This window comes from Mauremys reevesii, linkage group 22 (assembly GCF_016161935.1).
Source record: "Mauremys reevesii isolate NIE-2019 linkage group 22, ASM1616193v1, whole genome shotgun sequence".
Lineage (NCBI taxonomy): Eukaryota > Metazoa > Chordata > Testudines > Geoemydidae > Mauremys > Mauremys reevesii.
This window is the reverse complement of record NC_052644.1, coordinates 9,440,621-9,464,892: the sequence shown is the minus strand read 5'-3', so window position 1 is coordinate 9,464,892 and position 24,272 is coordinate 9,440,621. Positions and strand designations below refer to the sequence as shown.

General features: G+C 46.5%; 1 protein-coding gene across 1 annotated transcript; it reads left to right on the top strand.

Annotated features, from left to right (window-relative positions):
• The first annotated feature begins 3,047 nt into the window (after positions 1–3,047).
• On the top strand, positions 3,048–20,614 carry LOC120388834 (maestro heat-like repeat-containing protein family member 2B). The gene is made up of 8 exons (XM_039510927.1): positions 3,048–3,103; positions 3,456–3,575; positions 3,811–3,933; positions 5,060–5,212; positions 5,907–5,933; positions 6,259–6,381; positions 6,796–6,849; positions 20,603–20,614. The coding sequence occupies exons 1-8, from the start codon at positions 3,071–3,073 to the stop codon at positions 20,612–20,614; spliced, it is 645 nt and encodes a 214-aa protein (XP_039366861.1). The 5' UTR covers positions 3,048–3,070.
• Positions 20,615–24,272: the final 3,658 nt, after the last annotated feature.

Here is a 24,272-nt window from a genome sequence, read left to right as displayed (position 1 = left end):
CCTGGTGGGTTGACTGACCCTGAATAAAAATGCCAGCAGGGTACATAACATGATACTTTCTGTTGGTCCAACAAAGAACGTTGGCGTAGGTCCCATTTAGCCTTGAAAGCCCAGGCATGTTACAGCTTGGCAGAGCAGGGGTTTTTGAAGGACTGATTGCAAAGGAGATTCCTGGGACGACTCTTCTTGCTAACCTAGCTGATATTATTGTTTTGCCTCCTGCTTCATAGGAAACACAGAGAATTCCCTGGACCACGCGCGGTGGGAGCACATGCTGCTTCAGGTACAAGATGGCTTTCAGCTGTATTGTCACAGCCCTCCCTCCCCCCTCCAAATGTATCAGCTGGGGAAAATATTAATGATAAACTATTCATTCTAAGCAGAGCTGGTCAAACCATTTCATTTGCAACTTTTGTTCAGTGAAAACTGGCCTTTTTTATTTTCATGGGAGACTTTCAAATTTTTTTTTTTATTTTTTTTTACACAAAACAAAACCCAACCCAACTGGAAAATGTTCAGTTTTTTTTTTAACTGAAGTTGATTTTTTTGTTTTTTTTTTTCATTTGCTTTCCTGTTTGTCTCCTTCCCCCTGCCTCCCCTCCCCCCGCCCCGGCTTTTTCAGTCACAAAGTGGAAGAGGGGAGGAAAGGCCTGGGGACGAGGCATAAAGGGAAGGAAAGGGGGAAAACAAAGAACTGAATAATGGTCATTTTTTATTTTGAAAAGCAAAATATTTTTGTTTCTTTCACTGTTCATGTGTGTGTTGAAAAATCAAGAAAACAAAAAACTCCCACTTGCTTTGTGAAATGGACTTACCATTGTTCAACCAGCGCTAGTTATAAATAACTCTGCGTTACCACTGGGAACAACACACAACATAACCAGAAAACCAGCATGCTCATGGTGCTAATGCACCACTGGGGGACATAGAAAGGATTCTTTTTTTCTCTTTGCCACTCAAAAGAAAATTTGCTGTGAGAAACCCCAAAAGGAAAAGAGACAAGACAGGGTTTGGTGACTGTATCTCAGGGAGAAGCCTTTCTGCTCAGAAAGAGCTCTTTGCAGCCTCGTGTAAATCCAGACAAGGAACACTTTGATGGCAAGTGCTGAAAATGAAAGGAAGGGACCTAGTGACAAATACGCCCCAGAAGGTTTGCAGTTCCATTTGGGGTTGGATTACACTCTGGAGTTCCCCATTCCAGATCCAGCCTCCTTTGAAATTCTTTGGGCTAAAAAATCAACTAAGATTAGGTTTTCTTGTGAGGTTTCTGAGATTTCCTGGCTGCTGTTCAAAATTAGGGCCTGAAACAGCAAAGTGCTGAAAGTTACTAACCTCTGGCTGACTTCAATGGGAGATGAGGGTGTGACTCCTGGTCCTTTGGGTGTCCACTGAGTTAGGCTACAGGATTGGGGAGGGATAGCTCAGTGGTTTGAGCATGGCCTGCTAAACCCAGGGTTGTGAGTTTAAGCCTTGAGGGGGCCACTTAGGAGTCTGGGGCAAAAATTGGTCCTGCTAGTGAAGGCAGGGGGCTGGACTCAATGACCTTTCCAGGTCCCTTCCAGTTCTAGGAGATTAGTACATCTCCAATTATTACCTTGGATTCCCTGGATCTGATCTCTATATAATCAAAGGGTGTCATGTAAAGCCTTTACTGGATACCTGTGTCGCACGGCTCATCATAAGCATTGCACAGTGATTGGATGGATAATATATAAGGTGCTATGGTTCTATACTGAAATTGATGCTTTTAAGGTCTGTGAGTTCGGGCTGGTCACCAGAAAGTGATAAACAACTTTCTTTCAGGCAGGAGACGCTTATCTGCCTGTGAGTAATTATTCACAGTGGATGCTAATCAACAGAGGAAAATTCTAATCAAGTGATTGTGAAGTCTCCAGAGGAGATTTGATACAAGAAAAACAAGCAAACAATAGGGGGTACCCTGTTTTCAAATGAAGACAATGGATGCGTGGAACTATATCTGGAGGTCCAGAGGTATCTGGCCCCAGGTATCCTTCATCTATTGGACGAACTGACAGCTCCTTGTCTTATGAATGGAGGATGATCTTTGGTCTGGGTGTTTCATGCTGGGAGAGAGATTTGGGGGAGCTATCCTTTGTGAGACAGGGGAATATTTGGTTATCTAAGTTCAAGCTCTAGAAGTGTGTTAGGATTTTATTTTTACGTAACCATTTGTTTACATTAATTTTACTTGCTGCTTCTCAACTCTCTGATCTTTGTCAATTGAACTCTGCTTGTTTTCACTATAAATGTATCTAAGTGTGTGAAATGGAGCGGTGATGCTGAGGTGAAACTGGTAAGGTGATGTGTAGCAAACCTATGAATTCTGTGAGTGTCCAGTGGAACAGGGGCTGGACATTGTGGGGCTGCAGAGAGGGCTCGGCGGTTGGACTGTACCGATTGCTTATCTGTAGAAGGAGAGTGGAACCTGGATGGGGTGAGAAGGGCGTGCTTGTGTTTCCTGTGGCTGGCTGAGTCAGGAGCTGACACCTGGCAGGCACAGAGAAGGCTTTCTCATGCTAAGGGCAGGGGTAGTGAGGTACCTCACAACCCTGGGGACCCTCAGGAGGTGGCAGAATGAGTTCATAGCACTTCAGAGAAGGTGCCTGGTCCTTCGTAGTCCAGGGCCCTTTGCTCAAAGTTTACTAGACCCATCCTCCATCCACTATAAAATCACTCCTCAATGGTCAGATTTCTTGGCTCCATCTCATTCTCCAATTCACTGTTCATCTGGATTTGAGGACTGAGAGGAATCATCACACAAAGGTTAAAGAACAACAGCAGAGGAAATCTGGGTTGTCGATGTTTATAGTTCTCAATAGGGAAATAACCTTCCCATGACACCTGAATATTGGAAAGTTTACAAGAGAGAACAAGGAAGAAAAAAAACACCAAACAAATAAACAAACAAACCCCACAACAACCCCCAAATTCTTGCAATTAACCATCTGCTTTAACTCTCTTCTTTTACACTCAGTTCCTAAGAACATCTCTGGGGATGATAGACGATAGTGCCTGGAGCAGCCAGATAAGCCTTGAGTTGAACCAGCAGATGGCCAGCTATGCCAGCCCCTCCCTTGAGAAGGTTTGTTCTCTGTTAAGGCTTAGTTTCTAGTTAATTTTCCTTGAAATTCTGATTGGGGGGCTGCATAAGGCTTCTCTCAAGGCTTCATTACTTTATATTTTATTCTGCATATAAAATTTGTTTTTACTTGTTCCCTGCTCTCTTGCCCCCCTGCCCATCCAATATTTGCTTGGACAGGCTGCTCGTCTGTGCTGCATTGTTGGTTCTCTGGCTGGGCTAGATGATGGGATGTTTCTGCAGTATGAGTGCTTGGACTTGGCTATCTTGTTCTTTCCTGAGTGTTGCTGAGCTGGGTCTGTACTGACTGGCACGTTCTGTTACTGGTATCTCAATGCCGGTCTCTTTCTTTCAGAGTTTCCTGTATAAGGCGCTAGGAACGTCCTTAGCAGTTTGCCAGGACCTGGTCCATATTAAATCACAGCTTCATCAATTTTTGACAGCAACAGATTATATGGAAGCCCCTGAGAGACAGGTGAGGACCCTGTCCCTCTCCCCGCTTTACCAAGTAACCCCTGAATGCTCCCTGTGGGGCTCAGCTCTGAGCTGGCCTGGGACAGATGCTATTTTGCTTCATATCCTCTTCGTTGCTGTTTCACTCAGCCCCCGCTGCCCACGGGTCTGACGCCTGACTGGCGCTTTACACTCCTTCAGCTGAAAGGAAGGGACTCGTGGGTTAGATCCTAACCAGTATTTTTCTTGGGTGACAGGGAGTCATTTCCATCCTCGCACTCTCTGCTGAGAGCCACTTGGACCTCACCCTGAACACACTTCAGGAGTTTGGGGATGCAATGAGCAAGGTTACGATTCCTGGGTTCATCAGCCGCCTGAAGGTAAAGGAGCCAGGGGGTTCTCTCCAACTTCCTCTCCCTCTATAGCAGGGGCAGCAGCCCCAGGGTAGTGTCTGCTCTGCTCAGCTTGCATTGTCCCCCAGTGTGTGCATTCTACGTGACGCCTGCAGTTAAGCAGAGAGGAGCACACTCTGGAGCTGGGGTTCTCTCAAATGATTTTTATCATCTGATGTCTCATGGCTTGAGCGCCCCTCCCATGCACAATGTGTGGGAACTACCTCAGTTGCTTGCATGGAAAAGCATTTAAGGTATTTTTAGCGTTTTTTTAATCCCAGTTAGTAGCTGGAAATGAGGAGGTGTTGCAAGCAACATGTGGCCAACCAACCTGCTTTAGGTAGACCACCAGTGGTCTACGAATGACAATTATGGAACCTGTGATTTAGAGCAGTGGTTCTCAACCTGTCCAGATTAGTGTACCCCTTTCAGGAGTCTGATTTTTCTTGTGTACCCCAAATTTCACCTCCCTTAAAAACTACTTGCTTACAAAATCAGGCATAAAACTATTAAAAAGTGTCATAGCACATTATTACTGAAAATTGCTTATTTTCTCTTTTTTACCATATAATTATAAAATAAATCAACTGGAATATAAATATTGTACTTGCATTCTTTGTAGTCTGCTGTAAAACTAGGCAAATAGCTAGATGAGTTGATAAACCCCCTGGAAGACCTCTGCAGACCCTCAGGGGTACACAAGTAGCTCTGGTTGAAAACCACTGATCTAAAGGCTAGAGCAGGAGACTAGGCCTCTGGGCTTCCACTGCTGGCTCTGCCATTTACTCACTGTGCAGCCTTAGGCAAGACATTTAGCGCCTGATCTTGTACCCACCAGTGTCAATGACTAAGCTCCCGTGTGCTTCACTGCTGTAGGTTCAGCATTTTAGGCTCTCTGTGTCAGAGTTACCTAGTGGGAATGATGGAGATACTAATATCTCCACGCCTCACAGTTATTATATTGCTTAAATACTTTTTGCAAGTGGTTTGAGATCTTTGGCTGAAAAGAGCTTTGCAAGTGCAAGCTGCTATTGCTGCTGTGAGGAATTCCTCGGTCAGCAGCAGATCAGAATTCCAAAGCAAAAGGCATCAGAAGAACTTTCTGATTGTCAAGGACTACCACCATGGGAGAAGAGGCCAGATTCACAGCACCCTGATGCTGACCTACAGCAGCGTGGCTGTCCATGCTCCAAAAGAACAGCTTCTCTCCCGAGTAGAGGCCGACATCACAAAGAACATCCTTCTCCATTACAGAGCCAGTTGTCAGGTAAGAGTTTTTGCGTGATAAGTGTCACATAACTCAAATTTAAACCTGTAATGGATGGAGCATGAGCTGTCACATGTTGTATCATTTTTGTTGCTCTTCTTTGTAGTCTCTCTAGTTTTTCTATATTCTTCTGAAATTCTGTAGACCCCAGCTACACAGTAATTCAGATGCAGTGACACTCAGGCTATTCAGAATAACACTCTAACTCCCCTGATATGGATGTGTATCTAGCTCTATCTTTTGCTACCCAAGAGAGACTAGTGCTAGCCTGTATTTAGTTGATTTGCTCACTACTTCCCTTACCTCTTATCTGTCATCTTGTTTGTCTGTGTGCTTTATTTCTGTTCCCCAGGTGCCTGACTGCTGGTCCTGACTCTCATCTCAATGCAACCTCTCCACGTCACTTTGCCATTCAGTACTGCCTTGTCTAACTGAGACTCTCACTTAGGCATTGCCAAAAACAGTTGAACCAAACTGAGATCTTCCAGTAGTTCACAAATGCAAATACTACAGAGGATGGCCCCTGATATTGACCTCTGCAAAACACCCTCACTGGATACCTTTCCTGCCTTTTGGAAGATTTAACAATAGTGATTTCTCTCTGCTCCATATTCACCAGCCAGGACATTTTGAGGATGTGTGTTATGTGGGACTATCTACATTGCTAATAGCTGTTTTGCATTTCGTTTTTCAGGTGCTGGGCATCACTGTTGCGAACAAGGTACATTCTAAATAATCTGCCCTCAGTTCTTGCATTTTCTGTACACAAGTTGCTTGTTTAAATTGCACAGAGCTTGGTTTCCTTGCTACATCAAGCAGGAGTCCTGGCTGCTCTGGTGTAAGTAGGCCTGGATTTATTTGATGAACCTGGGTTTTCTCTTCTTCTGAGGTGGGTGCAGAGCCAGAGTCCACTACCTTCTGGGGTCTGGGGACACCTCTCTCCTCTCCCGAGGCTAGATTTAATTCCTGATCTTTATCTTCTGGACTATGGTTCTTCTCTCAGTTTCTCATCCACATCCTCTTGTTTCTCCTTCTGGATTATGTAGGACATGAACCTAAAATTAACCCTCATCCAGAATGTCATGGAGATTAGCTGTGCCATCTTGGAGACCAGAGACTCCCAAGAGTTCGAATTCTCATACAAACTGGAGCTCCTTGGCTACATGTTGGTGAGTGATTAGGAGCTTTGAGGACTGAAGTACAAGAGAGTTTGTTGTAATGTAATGAGACTGGTTTTCTGGGAGATGATATTTTATCCATTGGCTGTGACTGTACTACTGCAGTCTCATGAGCTACCTGCATGGCACCCAGAATGCTGGGTCCACTCTGAGCTTGGCAGGGATGCTGACATATATTGTGGGCTGTAACTGGAAGGAATGGCTTGTGTCTTGTGAGTTCTCTTTCTGTCCTCTGTATAGCCTGCAGATGGCCCTACGGCCCATTTCTGAGGCAGAGAGCCTGCTGGGCACGGTGTCTGTTTATTCCAGGTCTGGCATATGGCCCTGTTTCAGGGTGTGAGAGGAAGGCCTCTCTGCCTTTCAAATCCATTTCCCATTTTTGATGTCCCCATTCATGCATTTCAGGACTTCATTAAAATGGAACCACTGGATTCCCTGACATCTCCAGTTCGCTACCAGGCAGTTCTTGCCATTGGACATCTGAGGTAGGCTATTTTCTGCCACTGTGATGCCTTCTTATTTGTTAATTCATGAAAGTCAGGTTGGGAGCAGTCTAATGCCTGCAGGCTTTGGCTCACCAGGGCCGCCCGGGGGGAGCAAATGGGGCAATTTGCCCCAGGTCCCGGGCCCTGCAGGGGCCCCCACGAGAGTTTTTTCAGGGCCCCTGGAGTGGGGTCCTTCACTCCGGGGGCCCTGGAAAACTCTCACGGGGGCCCAGTCTTTGGCAGCAATTCGGCGGCGGGGGGAACTTCTGCCCCGGGACCCACCGCCGAAGTGCTGGACCTTCGGCGGCAATTCCCCGTTGCCGAAGACCCCAGGCCCCCTGAATCCTCTGGGTGGCCCTGTGGCTCACATGCTGCTCACCAGCAGGACTTCAGTTCTTAAGGATTTGAATGTGTCCATTTGGGGGTTTGTGCTCGAAAGACACAAGATTGGAGGTTGTGGGGCATGCAGTACAATGGAGCAGAGTTCAGATGGGGAGGGAGGTGTCTGGCTAGCTGGCAGGGGGGAGGAAGCTTGTGGGTTTCTCTAAAAGGAGATTTGAAGTTTTATTTTTACTTCTAGAGGAGCCAATACTTAACAGAGGTGCAAAGTGAAGGGTTGTTTGCACTTGGGGTTCTAGATTGGGACAATCTCTAGTCATTGGACACATTTCTTTTACTTTGAGGTGGTACTGAGTCTAATACATGACTTTTCTCTCTATCTTTCTTCTGCCAGCAAGCTCAAACCATCTCTGACCATGGAGGAAAACCGTGAGCTCCTTGGTCAGTGCTTCAAAAGTTTATTTCTCCTTCCTCCCTTGGAGAAGATGAAAGAGGAAGACGGGACAGCAAAGGATGCTCTGCATATACAAGTACGTGACAACAATTCTCCTCCGGCACCATCCACTGTATTTCTGCCCAGCAGGCACTGGGTGATGGCAGTCACACATGGCCTCCCTGGCAAGGTTATGGTTAGCTTTCCCCAGCCCACACACACAAATGATCTGTGCTGAGCCTCACTCCTTCTTTTCTGGGTTCAGTCACTCTACGTGAGGTCCTTGGAAGCCCTTGGCAAGCTAGTGGAGACTTTGCTGGAGGAAGAACCAACCGCAGACTGGTTCCAGGAAATGTTTGAAGTGAGTAGATCATTGAACCGTGGTACAGATTGTTTCTTGTGTTACAGCAGGGAAGAGTCAGAGATTTAGGGGGTCAAGCTTCAGTTGTGGAGGAATTTTCCACAATGGAGTGAATTTTAGGGAGAAAGCACCAAATTCTTCCTGGGATAAGTGGGCATGTGCCCCACTGAAATCCACGGAAGCTATGCCATTTTATGCCAGGGCTGGATTGGGACCAGGTTCTTACAGTGTCCTTGACACTACTTGGAGCAGCAAGAAAATCACCACTGCAGTAGCCAAATCCAAGAGAACCAGTGGAAACTGATCACTTCTTCTAAGAGGAATTCATGAATATTGAGTTAAGCCCTGTGTATGGAAACTCATTCAGAGGAAACTTCCTGTTCCTCAGACATGAACAGAATATCGTGAAGAGCTGAGGGGTGGGGAGTTTGATGCACGTTCAGTATAAAAATGAAGTTATAAAAGGAGCTGGGCTGGGGGGACTTCTCTGCTCTTATTCAAATTAATAAAAAGAAATGCTCCTCTCTGTCATTTTGCCAATCAATGTGGGAGAAGTTGCCCAGGAAATAGACCACAGCAGCAGACATCAAACAGCATGCAATGTGCTAGACAGCTCCCATCAGACAGTCTACAGCAGACATCACATACACGGGCCCAGATTCATCTCTCATGTAACTCCTTTGGCTTCAATCACCAGAGGTGAATCTGGCCCCTGGGACTTGTATATCTAAGGGGCTCTTCCATTAGACATGTGATTCCTTTGCTACATGGAGGTCAGATGCTTTGGAGAGGGATTTTAGTGACAATTAAACCTGTTTAAGAGGAACTTTTGGGAAGGATTTTCTGGTACTAACTCTGTCCATTCCCCTGCTCTGCCAACAGCTCCTAAGGACATGGTTCAGTTCGGGGAAGGAGTGGGAGAGAGAACGGGCCTTGCAGGCCAGCACCCAGCTGCTGACTGCCTATCGAGAGACAGTTCACAGCACAGTGAGTATAGCCGTACTCTTCCTTGAGCTGACTTCCCTGCTTACGTCAGATCTGACACTCAACGCAAATGCATGAAAAACTCTTCCAGGACAGCAGCTGGGATCTCAAGGTGACTAACATCCCTCTGCTTCCGTGAGTGAGAGGTTTACACAACAATGCTGTGACCACACTGCGGGCAGACTGCAAGAAGTAGAGGGAGACAACCGCCAAACTGATGGCTTATTCTATCATTAGATTCACCAAGTCAACAACAAAAGAGCTTCCACCGTAGTTAACAAGATGCCAAACACGGTCCCCTTTTTGGCATTCCAGACCTTGGCTCCCATCTAAACATCTCTGTCTTGGAAGAGGGGGGAGGGATAGCTCAGTGGATTGAGCAGTGGCCTGCTAAACCCCAGGTTGTGAGGTCAGTATTTGAGGGGGCCATTTAGGGAACTGGGGTAAAAATCTGTCTGGGGATTGGTCCTGCTTTGAGCCAGGGGTTGGACTAGATACCTCCTGAGGTCCTTTCCAACCCTGATATTCTATGTCTAATATAGTGAGGGGTTACTGGAAACCTGATTCACCATATGTGGGGTTCACTGATCATAAAGGCCCAGATGCTTATCCCCAGGTCAATGTGAATCTCAGGTCTTCCCCAAATATCACGCTGTCAACCAATCCTTAACTAAATCTAAGATTTATTGTTAAAAGAAAGTATTTTCCAGGTTCTTCCAAATGATTATTTGGAAGATCTCTGTCCTATGGCTTACACTGTCCCTGTTCAACATTTAAGCAGTCTAGAGATGATAGGATCAGGCCCGAGCCTTCTCTTTTATAGTTATTCTACCAGTCTGACAAGCCTACCTCACAGAAATTGTCACAGAAGGCCCTTCCCCCAATGCGGATGGCCTGTTGTACTTTGCTTTGAAGATAATCTTCTATTTCCTGTGCATACCCAGTAAACTAGTTACATTCATTCACATAAGGTAATTAGCCGTTCTTCCATTATAACACAGATAGTTAAGCTGAAGATAATGTAGAAATGATTGGTTTCCTGAAGTGTCTTACATCTTTGATTTTAAGGCTAACTGAACACCTTGCACACATAATTAAGGCAATTAAGCCATGAAAGGGAATTGGCATCTACAAGCTAATTTAGTTACATTGTGAAACTTCTAACCGGGTATAGACAAATACACTTAGCATCTATTGTTCATTTTTGAATGAGTTGATGATTGCTAGTCTAATACATCTCTTTGAAATTCACATGCACGTGAACTGTCTTGACACAGTAGAAGTGCCTCTTGTTAAGTTATTATGGGTCATACACAGGTTGACTGATCTGCCAGTGTCACAAATGCATTCTTGGTTCTTATGCTCCCAGGATGCTAAAGCTGAATTTCTATGTAATCAGCTAAGATCATAAACCATAAGAGTGGCTATCCTGGATCCCCCAGAAGAATGGTTGACCTACCCAGTATCCTGTCTTCTGACAGTGGTGGGTGCCAGATGCATCAGAGGGAACGAACAGAACAAGGCAATTGTCAAGTGAACCATCCCCTGTTGGACAGTCCCAGCCCCGGCATCTGGCAGTCAGAGGTTTAGAGACATCCAGATCATAGGGTTGCATCCCTGACCATGTTAGCTAGTAGCCAGAGATGGACCTATCCTCCGTGAACTCATCTCATTCTTTTTTGAACCCAGTTATGCTTTTGGCCTTCACAACCTCTCCGTGGCAATGAGTTCCACAGGTTGACTGCATTGTGTGAAGAAATGCTTCCTTTTTTTTGTTTTAAACCTGCTGCCTATTAATTTCATTGGGTGACCCCTTGTTCCTGTGATATGTGAAGGACTAAATAACACTTCCTTATTGACTTTCTCTACACCAATCATGATTTGATAGATCTCTATCATAGTCCCTCTTAGTCGTCTCTTTTCCTAGCTGAAAAGTCCCTGTCTTGTTAATCTCTCCTTATATGAGAAGTTGTCCCATATGCCTAATAATTTTTGTTACTCTTCTCTGTATTTCTTCCAGTTCTAACATATCTTTTTTGAGGTGAGATGAGCAAAACTGCATGCAGTATTCAAGGTTTCTATATCTACAGTATAATGATATTTACTGCCCAGGGCTGGCTCTACAGTTTTTGCCGCCCCAAGCAGCCGGCTGAATTGCCGCCCTGCGGGGGGGGGGGGGGGGAATTCAGCCGGCCGCTTTAGCCGCGGCTGGGATTTAAAAGGCTCTGGGCTCCCCGTCGCTGAGGGCAGCCCAGAGCCCTTTGATTCCCCACCGCGGCTGGGATTTAAAGGGCTCTTGGTTCCCCGCGGCTGCAGGCAGGGGCGGCTCTAGGATTTGCGCCTCTGGGGGGGGCGCTTTGGCGGTTGCCGGTTGGCGGCTCCAGTGGACCTCCCGCAGGCATGTCTGCGGGAGGTCCACCGGAGCTGTCTGCCGCCCCCTGGGGGATGCCACCCCAAGCGCGCGCTTGGCCCGCTGGTGCCTGGAGCCGGCCCTGGCTACATGCCACCTCCCTCCCCTTCTGCTCAGGAAAACAAAAAGTTTATCCTAATGCTGTTGGTTCACCAAACCAGGCCTACTGCTTTGGCCACAATTCAGTGGCACACAGCCAGAAATGTAGCAAACAGGAAATGAAAGAATTCAGTCCAAGAAAACTCTGCTAAAATAAAATAACTACTTGGTGTGAATTCATTTCCTGAGTTCTAGTGAAGTGACATTAATGTATTCTCCAAGTTCATCTTTAAAAATCTTGCTTGCTAATGCTCAGGAAAATTTGGAGTCTGAAAAATAAATACTAGTCCAAGGTACTGATCAGAAATGGTTAGATCATTTGCATTTATTAATTTGTTGCTGCTGGATGGATTCAGGCTGCTAAGGGTTACATTTTCACAGTGCATCAGCTGAGAGAGTTGGTGCCATTTGGTATATTTTGAGAAGGTGCCCTTTATGCAAAAGGTAACAGCAGATTTCCTAGTTGTTTTTTAACTTTATGCAGAACCTGGTGACTTTTCATTTAAGCTTATGATGGAACTAATAGAGCATCAAGCTTATCTTAGCAGTGTATTTGCTTTGATAGACCTTGTAGTTTGCACTAATGCATTTTATGCCAATATTGGCAGTTGAACACAGTGACAGCAAAAGTTAGAGTTTTTGTTATAGCACTTGATGTTAGCTATAGGAACAGCCCAATCCTGGCACTAAAAGATTAAGAGATGATAGTACAATAACTTGTGAATTTTAAATGAGATCAAAACCAGTTGCTGTCACCATTTCTTCCTGGTGTGTTCTTGCATGGAGGTCTATCCAGTGTGGAAACCTCCCCTGGACATTCCCTTCATGTTGTTTTCATTTGTGCTGTGGTAACAGTGAATGAGAAGAAGCAGACATGGAAGAGTGGCACTGGTCAGAGGTCTAACCAAGCCGCACACCTACTTTCTCATTTATTGTTCTGGTTGGATCACTACCCATGCTGGGTTTGAACATACAGTCCATATGTTCAAAGCCTCCTACGTGGATCTGTGCATTATTGTGTGAAAAGTTTTTCTCAGTCTTTTGACTTTATCCAACCAGAATCTCATATTCAGCTCGAATTGTTTGCTGAATGTTGAGTCTCTAAAGTGCAGTTCCAGTCAGGAAAGTGAGGGAGGAGTATAAAAGTATTGTTCAGGCATGCAGGTGTGAAATCAGGAAGGCCAAATCACACTTGGAGTTGCAGCTAGCCGGAGATGTTAGGAGTAACAAGAAGGGTTTCTTTAGGTATGTTAGCAACAGGAAGAAAGTCAAGGAAAGTGTGGGTCCCTTGCTGAATGAGGGAGGGAACCTAGTGACAGAGGATGTGGAGAAAGCTAGTGTACTCAATGCTTTTTTTGCCTCTGTCTTCACAGACAAGGTCAGCTCCCAGACAGCTGCACTCTGCAGCACGGTATGGGGAGGAGGTGACCAGCTCTCTGTGGAGAAAGAAGTAGTTCGGGGCTATTTAGGAAAGCTGGACGAGCACAAGTCCATGGGGCCAGATGCGCTGCATCCGAGGGTGCTAAAGGAGTTGGCTGATGAGATTGCAGAGCCATTGGCCATTATCTTTGAAAAATCATGGCGATCGGGGGAGGTCCCGGATGACTGGAAAAAAGCTAATGTAGTGCCCATCTTTAAAAAAGGGAAGAAGGAAGATCCAGGGAACTACAGCCAGTCAGTCTCACCTCAGTCCCTGGAAAAATCATGGAACAGGTCCTCAAGGAATCAATCCTGAACCACTTAAAGGAGGGGAAAGTGATCAGGAACAGTCAGCATGGATTCACCAAGGGCAAGTCATGCCTGACTAACCTAATTGCCTTCTATGACGAGATAACCGGCTCTGTGGATGAGGGGAAAGCAGTGGATGTACTATTTCTGGATTTTAGCAAAGCTTTTGATACAGTCTCCCACAGTATTCTTGCCAGCAAGTTAAAGAAGTCTGGGCTGGATGAATGGATGGTAAGGTGGATAGAAAACTGGCTAGATGGTCGGGCTCAACGGGTAGTGATCAATGGTTCTATGTCTAGTTGGCAGCCGGTATCAAGTGGAGTGCCCCAAGTGTCGGTGCTGGGGCCGGTTTTGTTCAATATCTTCATTAACGATCTGGAGGATGGTGTGGACTGCACCCTTAGCAAGTTTGCAGATGACACTAAACTGGGAGGAGTGGTTGATACGCTGGAGGGTAGGGATAGGATACAGAGGGACCTAGACAAATTAGAGGATTGGGCCAAAAGAAATATGATGAGGTTCAACAAGGACAAGTGCAGAGTCCTGCACTTAGGACGGAAGAATCCCATGCACTGTTACAGACTAGGGACCGAATGGCTGGGTAGCAGTTCTGCAGAAAAGGACTGAGAGGTTACGGTGGACGAAAAGCTGAATATGAGTCATAGAATCATAGAATCATAGAATTCAAGATCAGAAGGGACCATTATGATCATCTAGTCTGACCTCCTGCTAGATGCAGGCCACATAAGCCGATCCACCCACTCCTTTAGCAAGCGACCCCTGCCCCATGCTTCGGAGGAAGGCGAAAAACCTCCAGGGCCACTGCCAATCTTCCCTGGAGGAAAATTCCTTCCCGACCCCAAATATGGCGGTCAGCTGAACCCCGAGCATGCGGGCAAGACTCTCCAGCCATACCCTCTGGAAAAAGGTTATATCATATCATTGACCCATTGTACTATTTACCAGTGTGGCACTTAATTGACCTATTGACTAAGCCCGTTATCCTTTCATACCATCTCCTCCATAAACTTATCTAGCTTAATCTTAAAGTCGTGGAGGTCCTTCGCCCCCACTGTTTCCCTCGGTAGGCTGTTCCAGTATTGCACTCCCCTGATGGTTAGAAACCTTCGTCTAATTTCAAGCCTGAATTTCCTGACTGACAATTTATATCCGTTTGTCCTCGTGTCCACATTAGCACTGAGCTGAAATAATTCCTCTCCTTCCTGGTATTTATCCTCTGAGATATTTAAAGAGTGCAATCATATCTCCTCTTATCCTTCTTTTGGTTAAGGAAAACAAACCGAGCTCCTCAAGTCTCCTTTCATACGACAGGCCTTCCATTCCTCGGATCATTCTAGTGGCCCTTCTTTGTACCCGTTCCAGTTTGAATTCATCCTTCTTAAACATGGGAGACCAAAACTGCACACAATACTCCAAATGAGGTCTCACCAACGCCTTATATAACGGGACTAGCACCTCCTTATCCCTACTAGAAATACCTCGCCTAATGCATCCCAAGACCGCATTAGCTTTTTAAACAGCCACATCACATTGCCTACTCACAGTCATCCTACGATCAACCAGGACTCCGAGGTCCTTCTCCTCCTCCGTTACTTCCAACTGGTGAGTCCCCAGCTTATAACTAAAATTCTCGTTAGTCATCCCTAAATGCATAACCTTACACTTCTCACTATTGAATTTCATCCTGTTACTAATACTCCAGTTTACAAGGTCATCCAAATCTCCCTGGAGGATATCCCGATCCTTTTCCGAATTGGCAATACCTCCCAACTTGGTGTCATCCGCAAACTTTATCAGCCCACTCCTACTCTTGGTTCCCAGGTCAGCAATAAATAGATTAAATAAAATCGGACCCAAAACCGAACCTTGAGGAACTCCACTGGTAACTCCCCTCCAACCTGACAGTTCCCCCTTCAATACTACCCTCTGAAGTCTCCCCTTTAACCAGCTCCTTATCCACCTCTGGATTTTCATTTCGATCCCCATCTTTTCCAATTTAACCAGTAATTCTTCATGCGGTACCGTATCAAACGCCTTACTGAAATCCAGATATATTAGATCCACCGCATTTCCCTTGTCTAAAAAATCTGTTACTTTCTCAAAGAAGGAGATCAGGTTGGTTTGGCACAATCTACCTTTCGTAAATCCATGCTGTAATCTATCCCAGTTGCCATCGGCCTCATGCTCCGGAACCACTCTCTCTTTTAAGATTTTTTCCATGACTTTGCATACTACAGATGTTAAACTAACAGGCCTGTAGTTCCCCGGTCACTTTTTCCCTTCTTGAATATAGGAACTACATTAGCTAATCTCCAGTCAAACGGTACAACCCCCGAATTTAGAGACTTATTAAAAATTATCGCTAACGGGCTAGCAATATCACTCGCCAATTCCCTTAATATTCTAGGATGAAGATTATCCGGGCCCCCCGATTTACTTCCGTTAAGTTGTTCAAGTTTGGTTTCTACCTCAGATACCGTAATGTCTACCCCCATATCTTCATTCCCATCGGTCCCTCTATCACTATTCCTTAGCCCTTCATTAGCCTCATTAAAGACCGAGGCAAAATATTCGTTTAGATATTGTGCCATTCCAAGATTATCCCTAATCTCCACTCCGTTTAAAGTTTTAAGCGGTCCCACTTCTTCTTTCCTGGTTTTCTTCCTATTTATATGGCTAAAAAACTGTTTGCTATTGGTTTTAATCCCCTTCGCTAGGTCCATCTCCACCCGTCGCTTTGCCTTTCTCACTGCTTCCCTACACCCTCTGACCTCAATAAGGTAGGTTTCTTTGCTGATCCCTCCCATTTTCCACTCCTGGTACGCTTTCTGTTTTTTCTTAATAACCCCTCTAAGACGCTTGCTCATCCAGCTCGGTCTAAAACTGCTACCTACGAGCCGTTTTCCCCTTCTCGGGATACATGCCTCTGACAACTCTTGCAACTTCAACCTGAAGTAACCCCAGGCGTCATCTGCCTTTAGATCCCTAAATATGTTAGTCCAGTCCACTTCCCTAACTAGTCGCCTTAATTTAGTAAAGTTAGCCCTTTTGAAATCGTAAACCCTAGTCTCAGATGCACTATTGATTATCCTCCCTTAGTACTGCCTTCAGCAGCGAGGACTGAACTGAGCTGCCTATAAAGGGTCACTTTCTTTTCCTCCACTGCCTTTCTGGGAGTTTGGAATACCAGCTCATTTAGCTTTCACACACCCAACTGGGTAGATGAATGAGAGGCAGAGTCTGGGAATTGAAGCGACCTGTGTCCCCCTTTGCTGTAAGCTGAATAAGCAACAGGCTGTCATCTGCTGTGTTCTGCTCATAGAATGAGAAAGAATGGCTGATTTATCACAGGACAGTCAACCCAGGTCTGTGCTGCTGAAAGGAAGAGCAGGCTCTCCATTTATAAAGACCCAGTATCCTCCTGTGGTATGTCCTATCAGAAATCCTGCTCTGTGAATTGCAGCCAATGCTAAATCTGCTCCAAACAGGCGCTTCAACAGTTATTTTGCAAAGCTTGTGGCTCAGCTGTGCATTGTTGCTGATGCTGCAGAGAGCTGACTCACTCATGACATTAAAAGACTCTAGAAGTTCTTTTAAGGGAGCAGTGGCATGTGCACTCTAACCTTCTGCTTTCCTTTTCATGTCCTCTCTAATCCAGAAACCTGTACTAATTGCAGTCAGATTTATGAGCATAACCCGCAATTCAATCCCGGTATATATTAATTGCATCACACTCCGTCACAGCTGCATCCCATCATTGTGTGTAACCCTCCGCTCATTCAAGCACCATGCCACAGGCTCTTGTCTGACTCTGCCCATTCATTCCTGTGCAGGCCCCATCCCAGTGACTGACTTTTCATTTCTCTCTCAGTAGGGAGCACCCTAAAGTCCCTCTCTCCTGGAGGAGGCGCTAGAGCAGCAGTAGGAACTGATGCCCAATGGTGGTTGAAATAGCCCTCAGCAACTGCAGTTGGTTACTGCAATCCACTGGTCCCCTTCTCCAAAGGCTGCTCTTGTACTCTGTCTGTGTGCACTCTCCTAGTCACGCCACTGCTCTTGCATGCTGCTCTTTGGAGGGGTGATTTGACCTTCTCAGAGAGGGTGGAGGGTCAGCACTAATAAATGAAAATAGCTGGGGGAATCCTCACCACTTAGCCAACAGAGGCCTCTGTTTGCTGCAGAGTTCTCTCCTGAGTCTCTAATTAACCCTGCTTCAGTCAGCTTTGCCATTGTTGTCCTTTCTATTGTGTTCCTCTTTCCATTCATTTTCTCTTCATAGAATCATAGAATATCAGGGTTGGAAGGGACCTCAGGAAGTCATCTAGTCCAACCCCCTGCTCAAAGCAGGACCAAACCCAACTAAATCATCCCAGCCAGGGCTTTGTCAAGCCTGACCTTAAAAACCTCTAAGGAAGGAGATTCCACCACCTCCCTAGGTAACCCATTCCAGTGCTTCACCACCCTACTAGTGAAAAAGTTTTTCCTAATATCCAACCTAAACCTGCCCCTCTGCAACTTGAGACGATTGCTCCTTGTTCTGTCATCTTCTACCACTGAGAACAGTCTAGATCCATCCTCTTTGGAACCCCCTTTCAGGTAGTTGAAAGCAGCTATCAAATCCCCCCTCATTCTTCTCTTCTGCAGACTAAACAATCCCAGTTCCCTCAGCCTCTCCTCATAAGTCATGTGCTCCAGGCCCCTAATCATTTTTGTTGCCCTCCGCTGGACTCTCTCCAATTTATCTACATCCTTCTTGTAGTGTGGGGCCCAAAACTGGACACAGTACTCCAAATGAGGCCTCACCAGTGCTGAATAGAGGGGAATGATCACATCCCTCGATCTGCTGGAAATGCCCCTACTTATACAACCCAAAATGCCATTAGCCTTCTTGGCAACAAGGGCACACTGTTGACTCATATTCAGCTTTTTGTCCACCGTAACCCCTCGGTCCTTTTCTGCAGAACTGCTACCCAGCCATTCGGTCCCTAGTCTGTAGCAGTGCATGGGATTCTTCCGTCCTAAGTGCAGGACTCTGCACTTGTCCTTGTTGAACCTCATCATATTTCTTTTGGCCCAATCCTCTAATTTGTCTAGGTCCCTCTGTATCCTATCCCTACCCTCCAGCGTATCAACCACTCCTCCCAGTTTAGTGTCATCTGCAAACTTGCTAAGGGTGTAGTCCACACCATCCTCCAGATCGTTAATGAAGATATTGAACAAAACCGGCCCCAGCACCGACCCTTGGGGCACTCCACTTGATACCGGCTGCCAACTAGACATGGAACCATTGATCACTACCCGTTGAGCCCGACCATCTAGCCAGTTTTCTATCCACCTTACCGTCCATTCATCCAGCCCAGACTTCTTTAACTTGCTGGCAAGAATACTGTGGGAGACTGTATCAAAAGCTTTGCTAAAATCCAGAAATAGTACATCCACTGCTTTCCCCTCATCCACAGAGCCAGTTATCTCATCATAGAAGGCAATTAGGTTAGTCAGGCATGACTTGCCCTTGGTGAATCCATGCTGACTGTTCCTGATCACCTTCCCCTCCTTTAAGTGGTTCAGGATTGATTCCTTGAGGACCTGTTCCATGATTTTTCCAGGGACTGAGGTGAGACTGACTGGCCTGTAGTTCCCTGGATCTTCCTTCTTCCCTTTTTTAAAGATGGGCACTACATTAGCTTTTTTCCAGTCATCCGGGACCTCCCCCGATCGCCATGATTTTTCAAAGATAATGGCCAATGGCTCTGCAATCTCATCGGCCAACTCCTTTAGCACCCTCGGATGCAGCGCATCCGGCCCCATGGACTTGTGCTCGTCCAGCTTTTCTAAATAGTCCCGAACTACTTCTTCCCCCGCAGAGAGCTGGTCACCTCCTCCCCATACCGTGCTGCAGAGTGCAGCTGTCTGGGAGCTGACCTTGTCTGTGAAGACAGAGGCAAAAAAAGCATTGAGTACACTAGCTTTCTCCACATCCTCTGTCACTAGGTTCCCTCCCTCATTCAGCAAGGGGCCCACACTTTCCTTGACTTTCTTCCTGTTGCTAACATACCTAAAGAAACCCTTCTTGTTACTCCTAACATCTCCGGCTAGCTGCAACTCCAAGTGTGATTTGGCCTTCCTGATTTCACACCTGCATGCCTGAACAATACTTTTATACTCCTCCCTGGTTATTTGTCCAATCTTCCACTTCTTGTAAGCTGTTTTTTTGTGTTTAAGTCGAGCAAGGATTTCACTGTTAAGCCAAGCTGGTCACCTGCCATATTTACTTTTCTTCCTACACATTGGGATGGTTTGTTCCTGCAACCTCAATAAGGTTTCTTTGAAATACAGCCAGCTTTCCTCGACTCCTTTCCCCATCATGTTATTCTCCCAGGGGACCTTGCCCATCAGTTCCCTGAGGGAGTCGAAGTCTGCTTTTCTGAAATCCAGGGTCTCTGTTCTACTGCTTTCCCTTTTTCCTTGTGTCAGGATCCTGAACTCGACCATCTCATGGTCACTGCCTCCCAGGTTCCCATCCACTATTGCTTCCTCTACTATTTCTTCCCTGTTTGTGAGCAGCAGGTCAAGAAGAGCTTTTACCCTAGTTGGTTCCTCCAGCACTTGCACCAGGAAATTGTCCCCTACACTTTCCAGAAACTTCCTAGATTGTCTGTCTTTACCTGCTAGTTCTGTTCTTTTCTTCCCTCCCTTCTGTTTTCATCCAAGCCCTCCTTTTTCCTTCTCTGTCCTCCCTCACACCTCTTCCTTTACTCATGTATGTCTGTTTATACACAGTACCCTCTCCGAGGTGTTCCAGCTGCTTCAGTTCTGCCACCATATCACACCGCAGTGGATGGATGCCCCACAGATACCTGCCCCAGCTAATGCAGCAGGACTGAAGCAGGGTAGTGCAGCGCTAGGAGCATTCTAGGAGAACTAAGCAGGAAAAGAGGCCCCACTTTTCCTCTCGCCCCTCCCTACACCAGATGCACCATGCTGTTCAGAACTTGGCACTTCCAACCTTCATCTTTTAATTTTTGGATCCAATTGATGGATCTTTTATTTTTTCCTCACTCCTGCTACAGTCTGAAGCCCATCAGAAGCAGCTACTGCCTGCCTCTTGCTTGGCAGGATGGTCACGTTGTGATGGATGAGGGGAGCAGTCTTTGCAACCGTACTTTAATGGGAAAGATAACACGTCTGTTTACTCACAGCCACAGTATCTCCACACCCTTTTACATACTTAGCAGTGCCAAGCATTTGGGGACTGATTAGAAGATCAGAATCTGAGCTATGCTGCCTTTAATTTCTTGTGTTGGTCGACGTATTCTGCAATTCCTTCATTCATGTTCATGTCTGTGCTGCAGCATTCTCATTAAGGGTCTGTCTGTAGGAGCCTGTATTGTGCTATGCATCTTTAAAACACGCACACATGAAAGAGCAGCCGAGTCCTTTGCCTTACTCAGATGGGTCCAGCAAAGTGCTAGCTTGATTCAGGTGAATAACAGAGGCATTAAGCCAAGGCACGCTTACATTGACTACAAAGCTTTTAGCTTTTGACTTTCTCCATCAGTAGCATTAATGTACATGATATAGTTAAAGTAACTTTTACCCTAGAGAATCTCTTCCAGAAAGGCATCCCGCTCTTGTTTTGAAGACATCAAATGCTGGAGAATTTACCACATCCCTAGCTTTGTTCCAATGGTTAATCACCATCACTGTTTTTTTTTAAAAAAAATGCCTTATGGCATGGATGGAATATAGGTCCTGGGTGACTACTGGGACTGTTGCTACCTTTGCAAATGGGGACAGGTGGTGATGCTTTATCTTCAGAATTGAGGTGATATGATGCCCCGATGGTAGTTGAGCCTCTCCTGGAGGCTAACCTTGGAACAGCATTGGCCCCAACCATAGAGCAGGATGCTCTGCTGCTAAGAATCATGGAAATGTAGGGCTGGACGGACCTTCAAGAAGTCATCTCCCCACGCTGAGGCAGGACCAAGTAAACCTAAACCATCCCTGACCAATGTTTGTCCAAACTGGTTCTTAAGAACCCCCAATTTCAGGGATTCCACAACCTCCCTAGCTAACCTGTGCCAGTGCTTAACCATCCTTAAAGTTGGAAAGTTTTTCTAATATCTTACCTCAATCTCCCTTGCTGCTGAATAAGGCCTGGGCTACACTAGTGGGGGTGTGGGGGTTTGAACTAAGATACACAACTGCAGCTAAGCTATTCGCGTAGCTGAAGTTGAAGTATCTTAGTTCGACTTATCTGGCCATCCTCACGGCGGCGAGTCGACTGGTACGGCTCCCCTGTCGGCACCGCTTACTCCTCCTGCCGAGGTGGAGTATGGGTGTCGATTAGCAGATCGATTTATCGCGTCCAGATGAGACGCGATAAATCAATGCGTTATACATCGAACACTACCCGCCGATGCGGTGGGTAGTATAGACATACCCTAAGCCAATAACTTCTTGCCCAAGCCCCAGTTGACATGGAGAACAGTTGATTACCATCTCATTATAACAACCAAGACTGTTATCTTCCCTCTCAGCCTTCTCTTCTGAAGACTAAACATGTCCAACCTTTCGTCACAGGTCATGTTTTCTAAACCTCTTACCATTTTTCTAGCTCCCTGGAATCTCTCCAATTTGTCCATATGTTTCCTAAAGTGTGGTCCCCAGAACTGGACACAATACTTCAGATGAGGCCTCACCAGTGATGAGTAGATTGGAATAGTCACTTCCCATGTCTTAGAAATGACAAACACAACAAAATGCCCCAATCTGACATCCAGCTCAAAAGAGAAGGGGGGAATAAAAAAGAGTCTGCAAAATCCCATCTGGGTCTGCTCACTCTATCTCCAAAATACATGATGAGCAGCAGAAAGTGCAGTGTGTAGGGAAAGGTGCTGGGGTTGTAATTGGGGCACCAGATTCTGTAGATTCAGGAATCATTAAGTGGGACAAAGCAGTATCTGAAGTTCTAGCAGTACAATTTGTATTGACATGAATGAGATTTGGACAGCTCAAAGCCTGTGCAGCTAGGGCCAGCTCTAGCTTTTTTGCTGCTCCAAGCACAAAAAAAAAAAGGGGTGGCTGGACTGCCGAAGCAAAAACAAAACAAAAAACAAAAAACCAGCAGCCGCAGGGAGCGTGTGGAGGGTGGTCAAGACGGCTCGCAGGGGGATGAATGGTGGCGCCCACCCCCTGTAGGCAGCCAGGCGCTGCAGCCCGCTCGCAGCCGGGTGAGACGGGCTCCCTCCTCCGGCCTTGGGGTGCCTCTCCTGGGGGCTGCAGGAGGTGCTGGCTCAGCCACTCCTTTAAAGGCGGCTCAGCCGGGCCGGGCTCAGAGCGGCATGGGAGGCGGAGGCCGGTGCAGGCAGCGGGGAGTGGCACGTCCCGGGGAGCCCGGCAGCACGGTGAGCGGCGGGGATCGCTATTCCTGCCCCCCACCCCCACCCCCGGGCCGGGGTCCATGCCCCAGCTGGGCTGGGACTGGCGGAGCGTGGGGAGCCAGCCGGGGGCTCCAGAGCTGCAGACCGGGCTGCCAAAACAAACAAAAAAAAACCACGGCAAGGTGGCCGGAATGCCCCGCCCCAAGATTAGCCAGAATGCTGCCCCTTACAATGTGCTGCCCCAGGCATGTGCTTTCTCGTCTGGTGCCTGGAGCCGGCCCTGTTACTGCCTTATTATCGATCTGCTTCCTAATGGTTCCTAAAATGTTGTTAGCGTTTTTGACGGCATGTGGAGCAGATGCTTTCAGAGAACTGTACACAATGACTCTGAGGTTTCTTCTTTGAGTGATAACAGCTAATTTAGACCCCATCCATTTGTATGTACAATTGGGATTATATTTTCCAATGTGCGTTACCCAGTTCAGTACAGGAATCAGAGGCACAATGTTACCAGACGTGCCTGTTACTTTGGGGAGGCTCATTAATTAGGGTTACTCTTCTGTGGGGGAAGGGAGGGGTGGGGCGGTTCTGTAATTTTATTAATGTGCTGCTTATGTCACTTGTGGGTTCTACTCCTTCCTTCTACAAGTCCCCTCCCAATGGAGCTCTCCTGCAGGACCTAGGTTCCCCAGGGCTAATAACTAGAACTAGACGAACATGCACACACACTAGCAGAGCAAGTCAATCAGCACTCCCCAGCTGATCCCCCTCATATGTCCCTGTGTTCAGTGGGCTGGGTTAAGCAGCACTTTGAAGCTGGTACCCTCATGCGCCCCTGGTCTCAACAGGCTGGGTTCAGCAGCACTTTCCACTGCTCCCCGCACCCACTTATGTGCCCCAAGTTGAACACATCCCTATCACACTTTCACATTACAATTGTACTGGTAGTAACCCATTTGATGAGCAAACCCCACAGTATTTTGGGGCACTACAGGGATCTTTAGCTTAGGTACAAGAAGTGTTGCTGCAGAGTAAATGGGGGAAGCTAAAAACACAAAAATCTCAAATTGATAGAGAGAGAAGCAACCAGCTGACCCATAACAGTTATTGATTGAATCATAGTGATAACCACACCAGGAGGGCTAAACAAACATAGCAGCTACATTTTAAAGGTTAATACCTGAGGTAGGAAAGAAAACAGAGAGAGAGAGAGATGGATCTCACCCACTCCATGAGGCTTGAACTGGTCGGGGTTCCCAGGTGATGGTGGTAGCTCAGGATCCTGAGTGCTAGAGACAGGCAGAGCCCCCAGCACGATCAGTCAGGAGGTGGAATCCCAGTGGAACTGATGCAGAGTTTGGGTCTATACATCAGAACCCTTTCTTGGGCATAGGTAGGGGAGTTTGTAGAGAAAATACAGTGGTTGAAGGGAGAACACTAGATTTGTTTATGGGTAAACTGATGGCTCAAGGGTTTTCTTTAGGCTAGACAATAGGAGCTGATCATTCTTGGCTATGGGTGTTGTTTTCTTCCGGGGAGCTCACAAGGCAACTAGGCTGCTTCAGTATTTTGAGATATGAGTCAAAGATTTATTACTAGAATTGGTCTGATAATTGCTGAGCTGAGTGTGTGCAGGCAT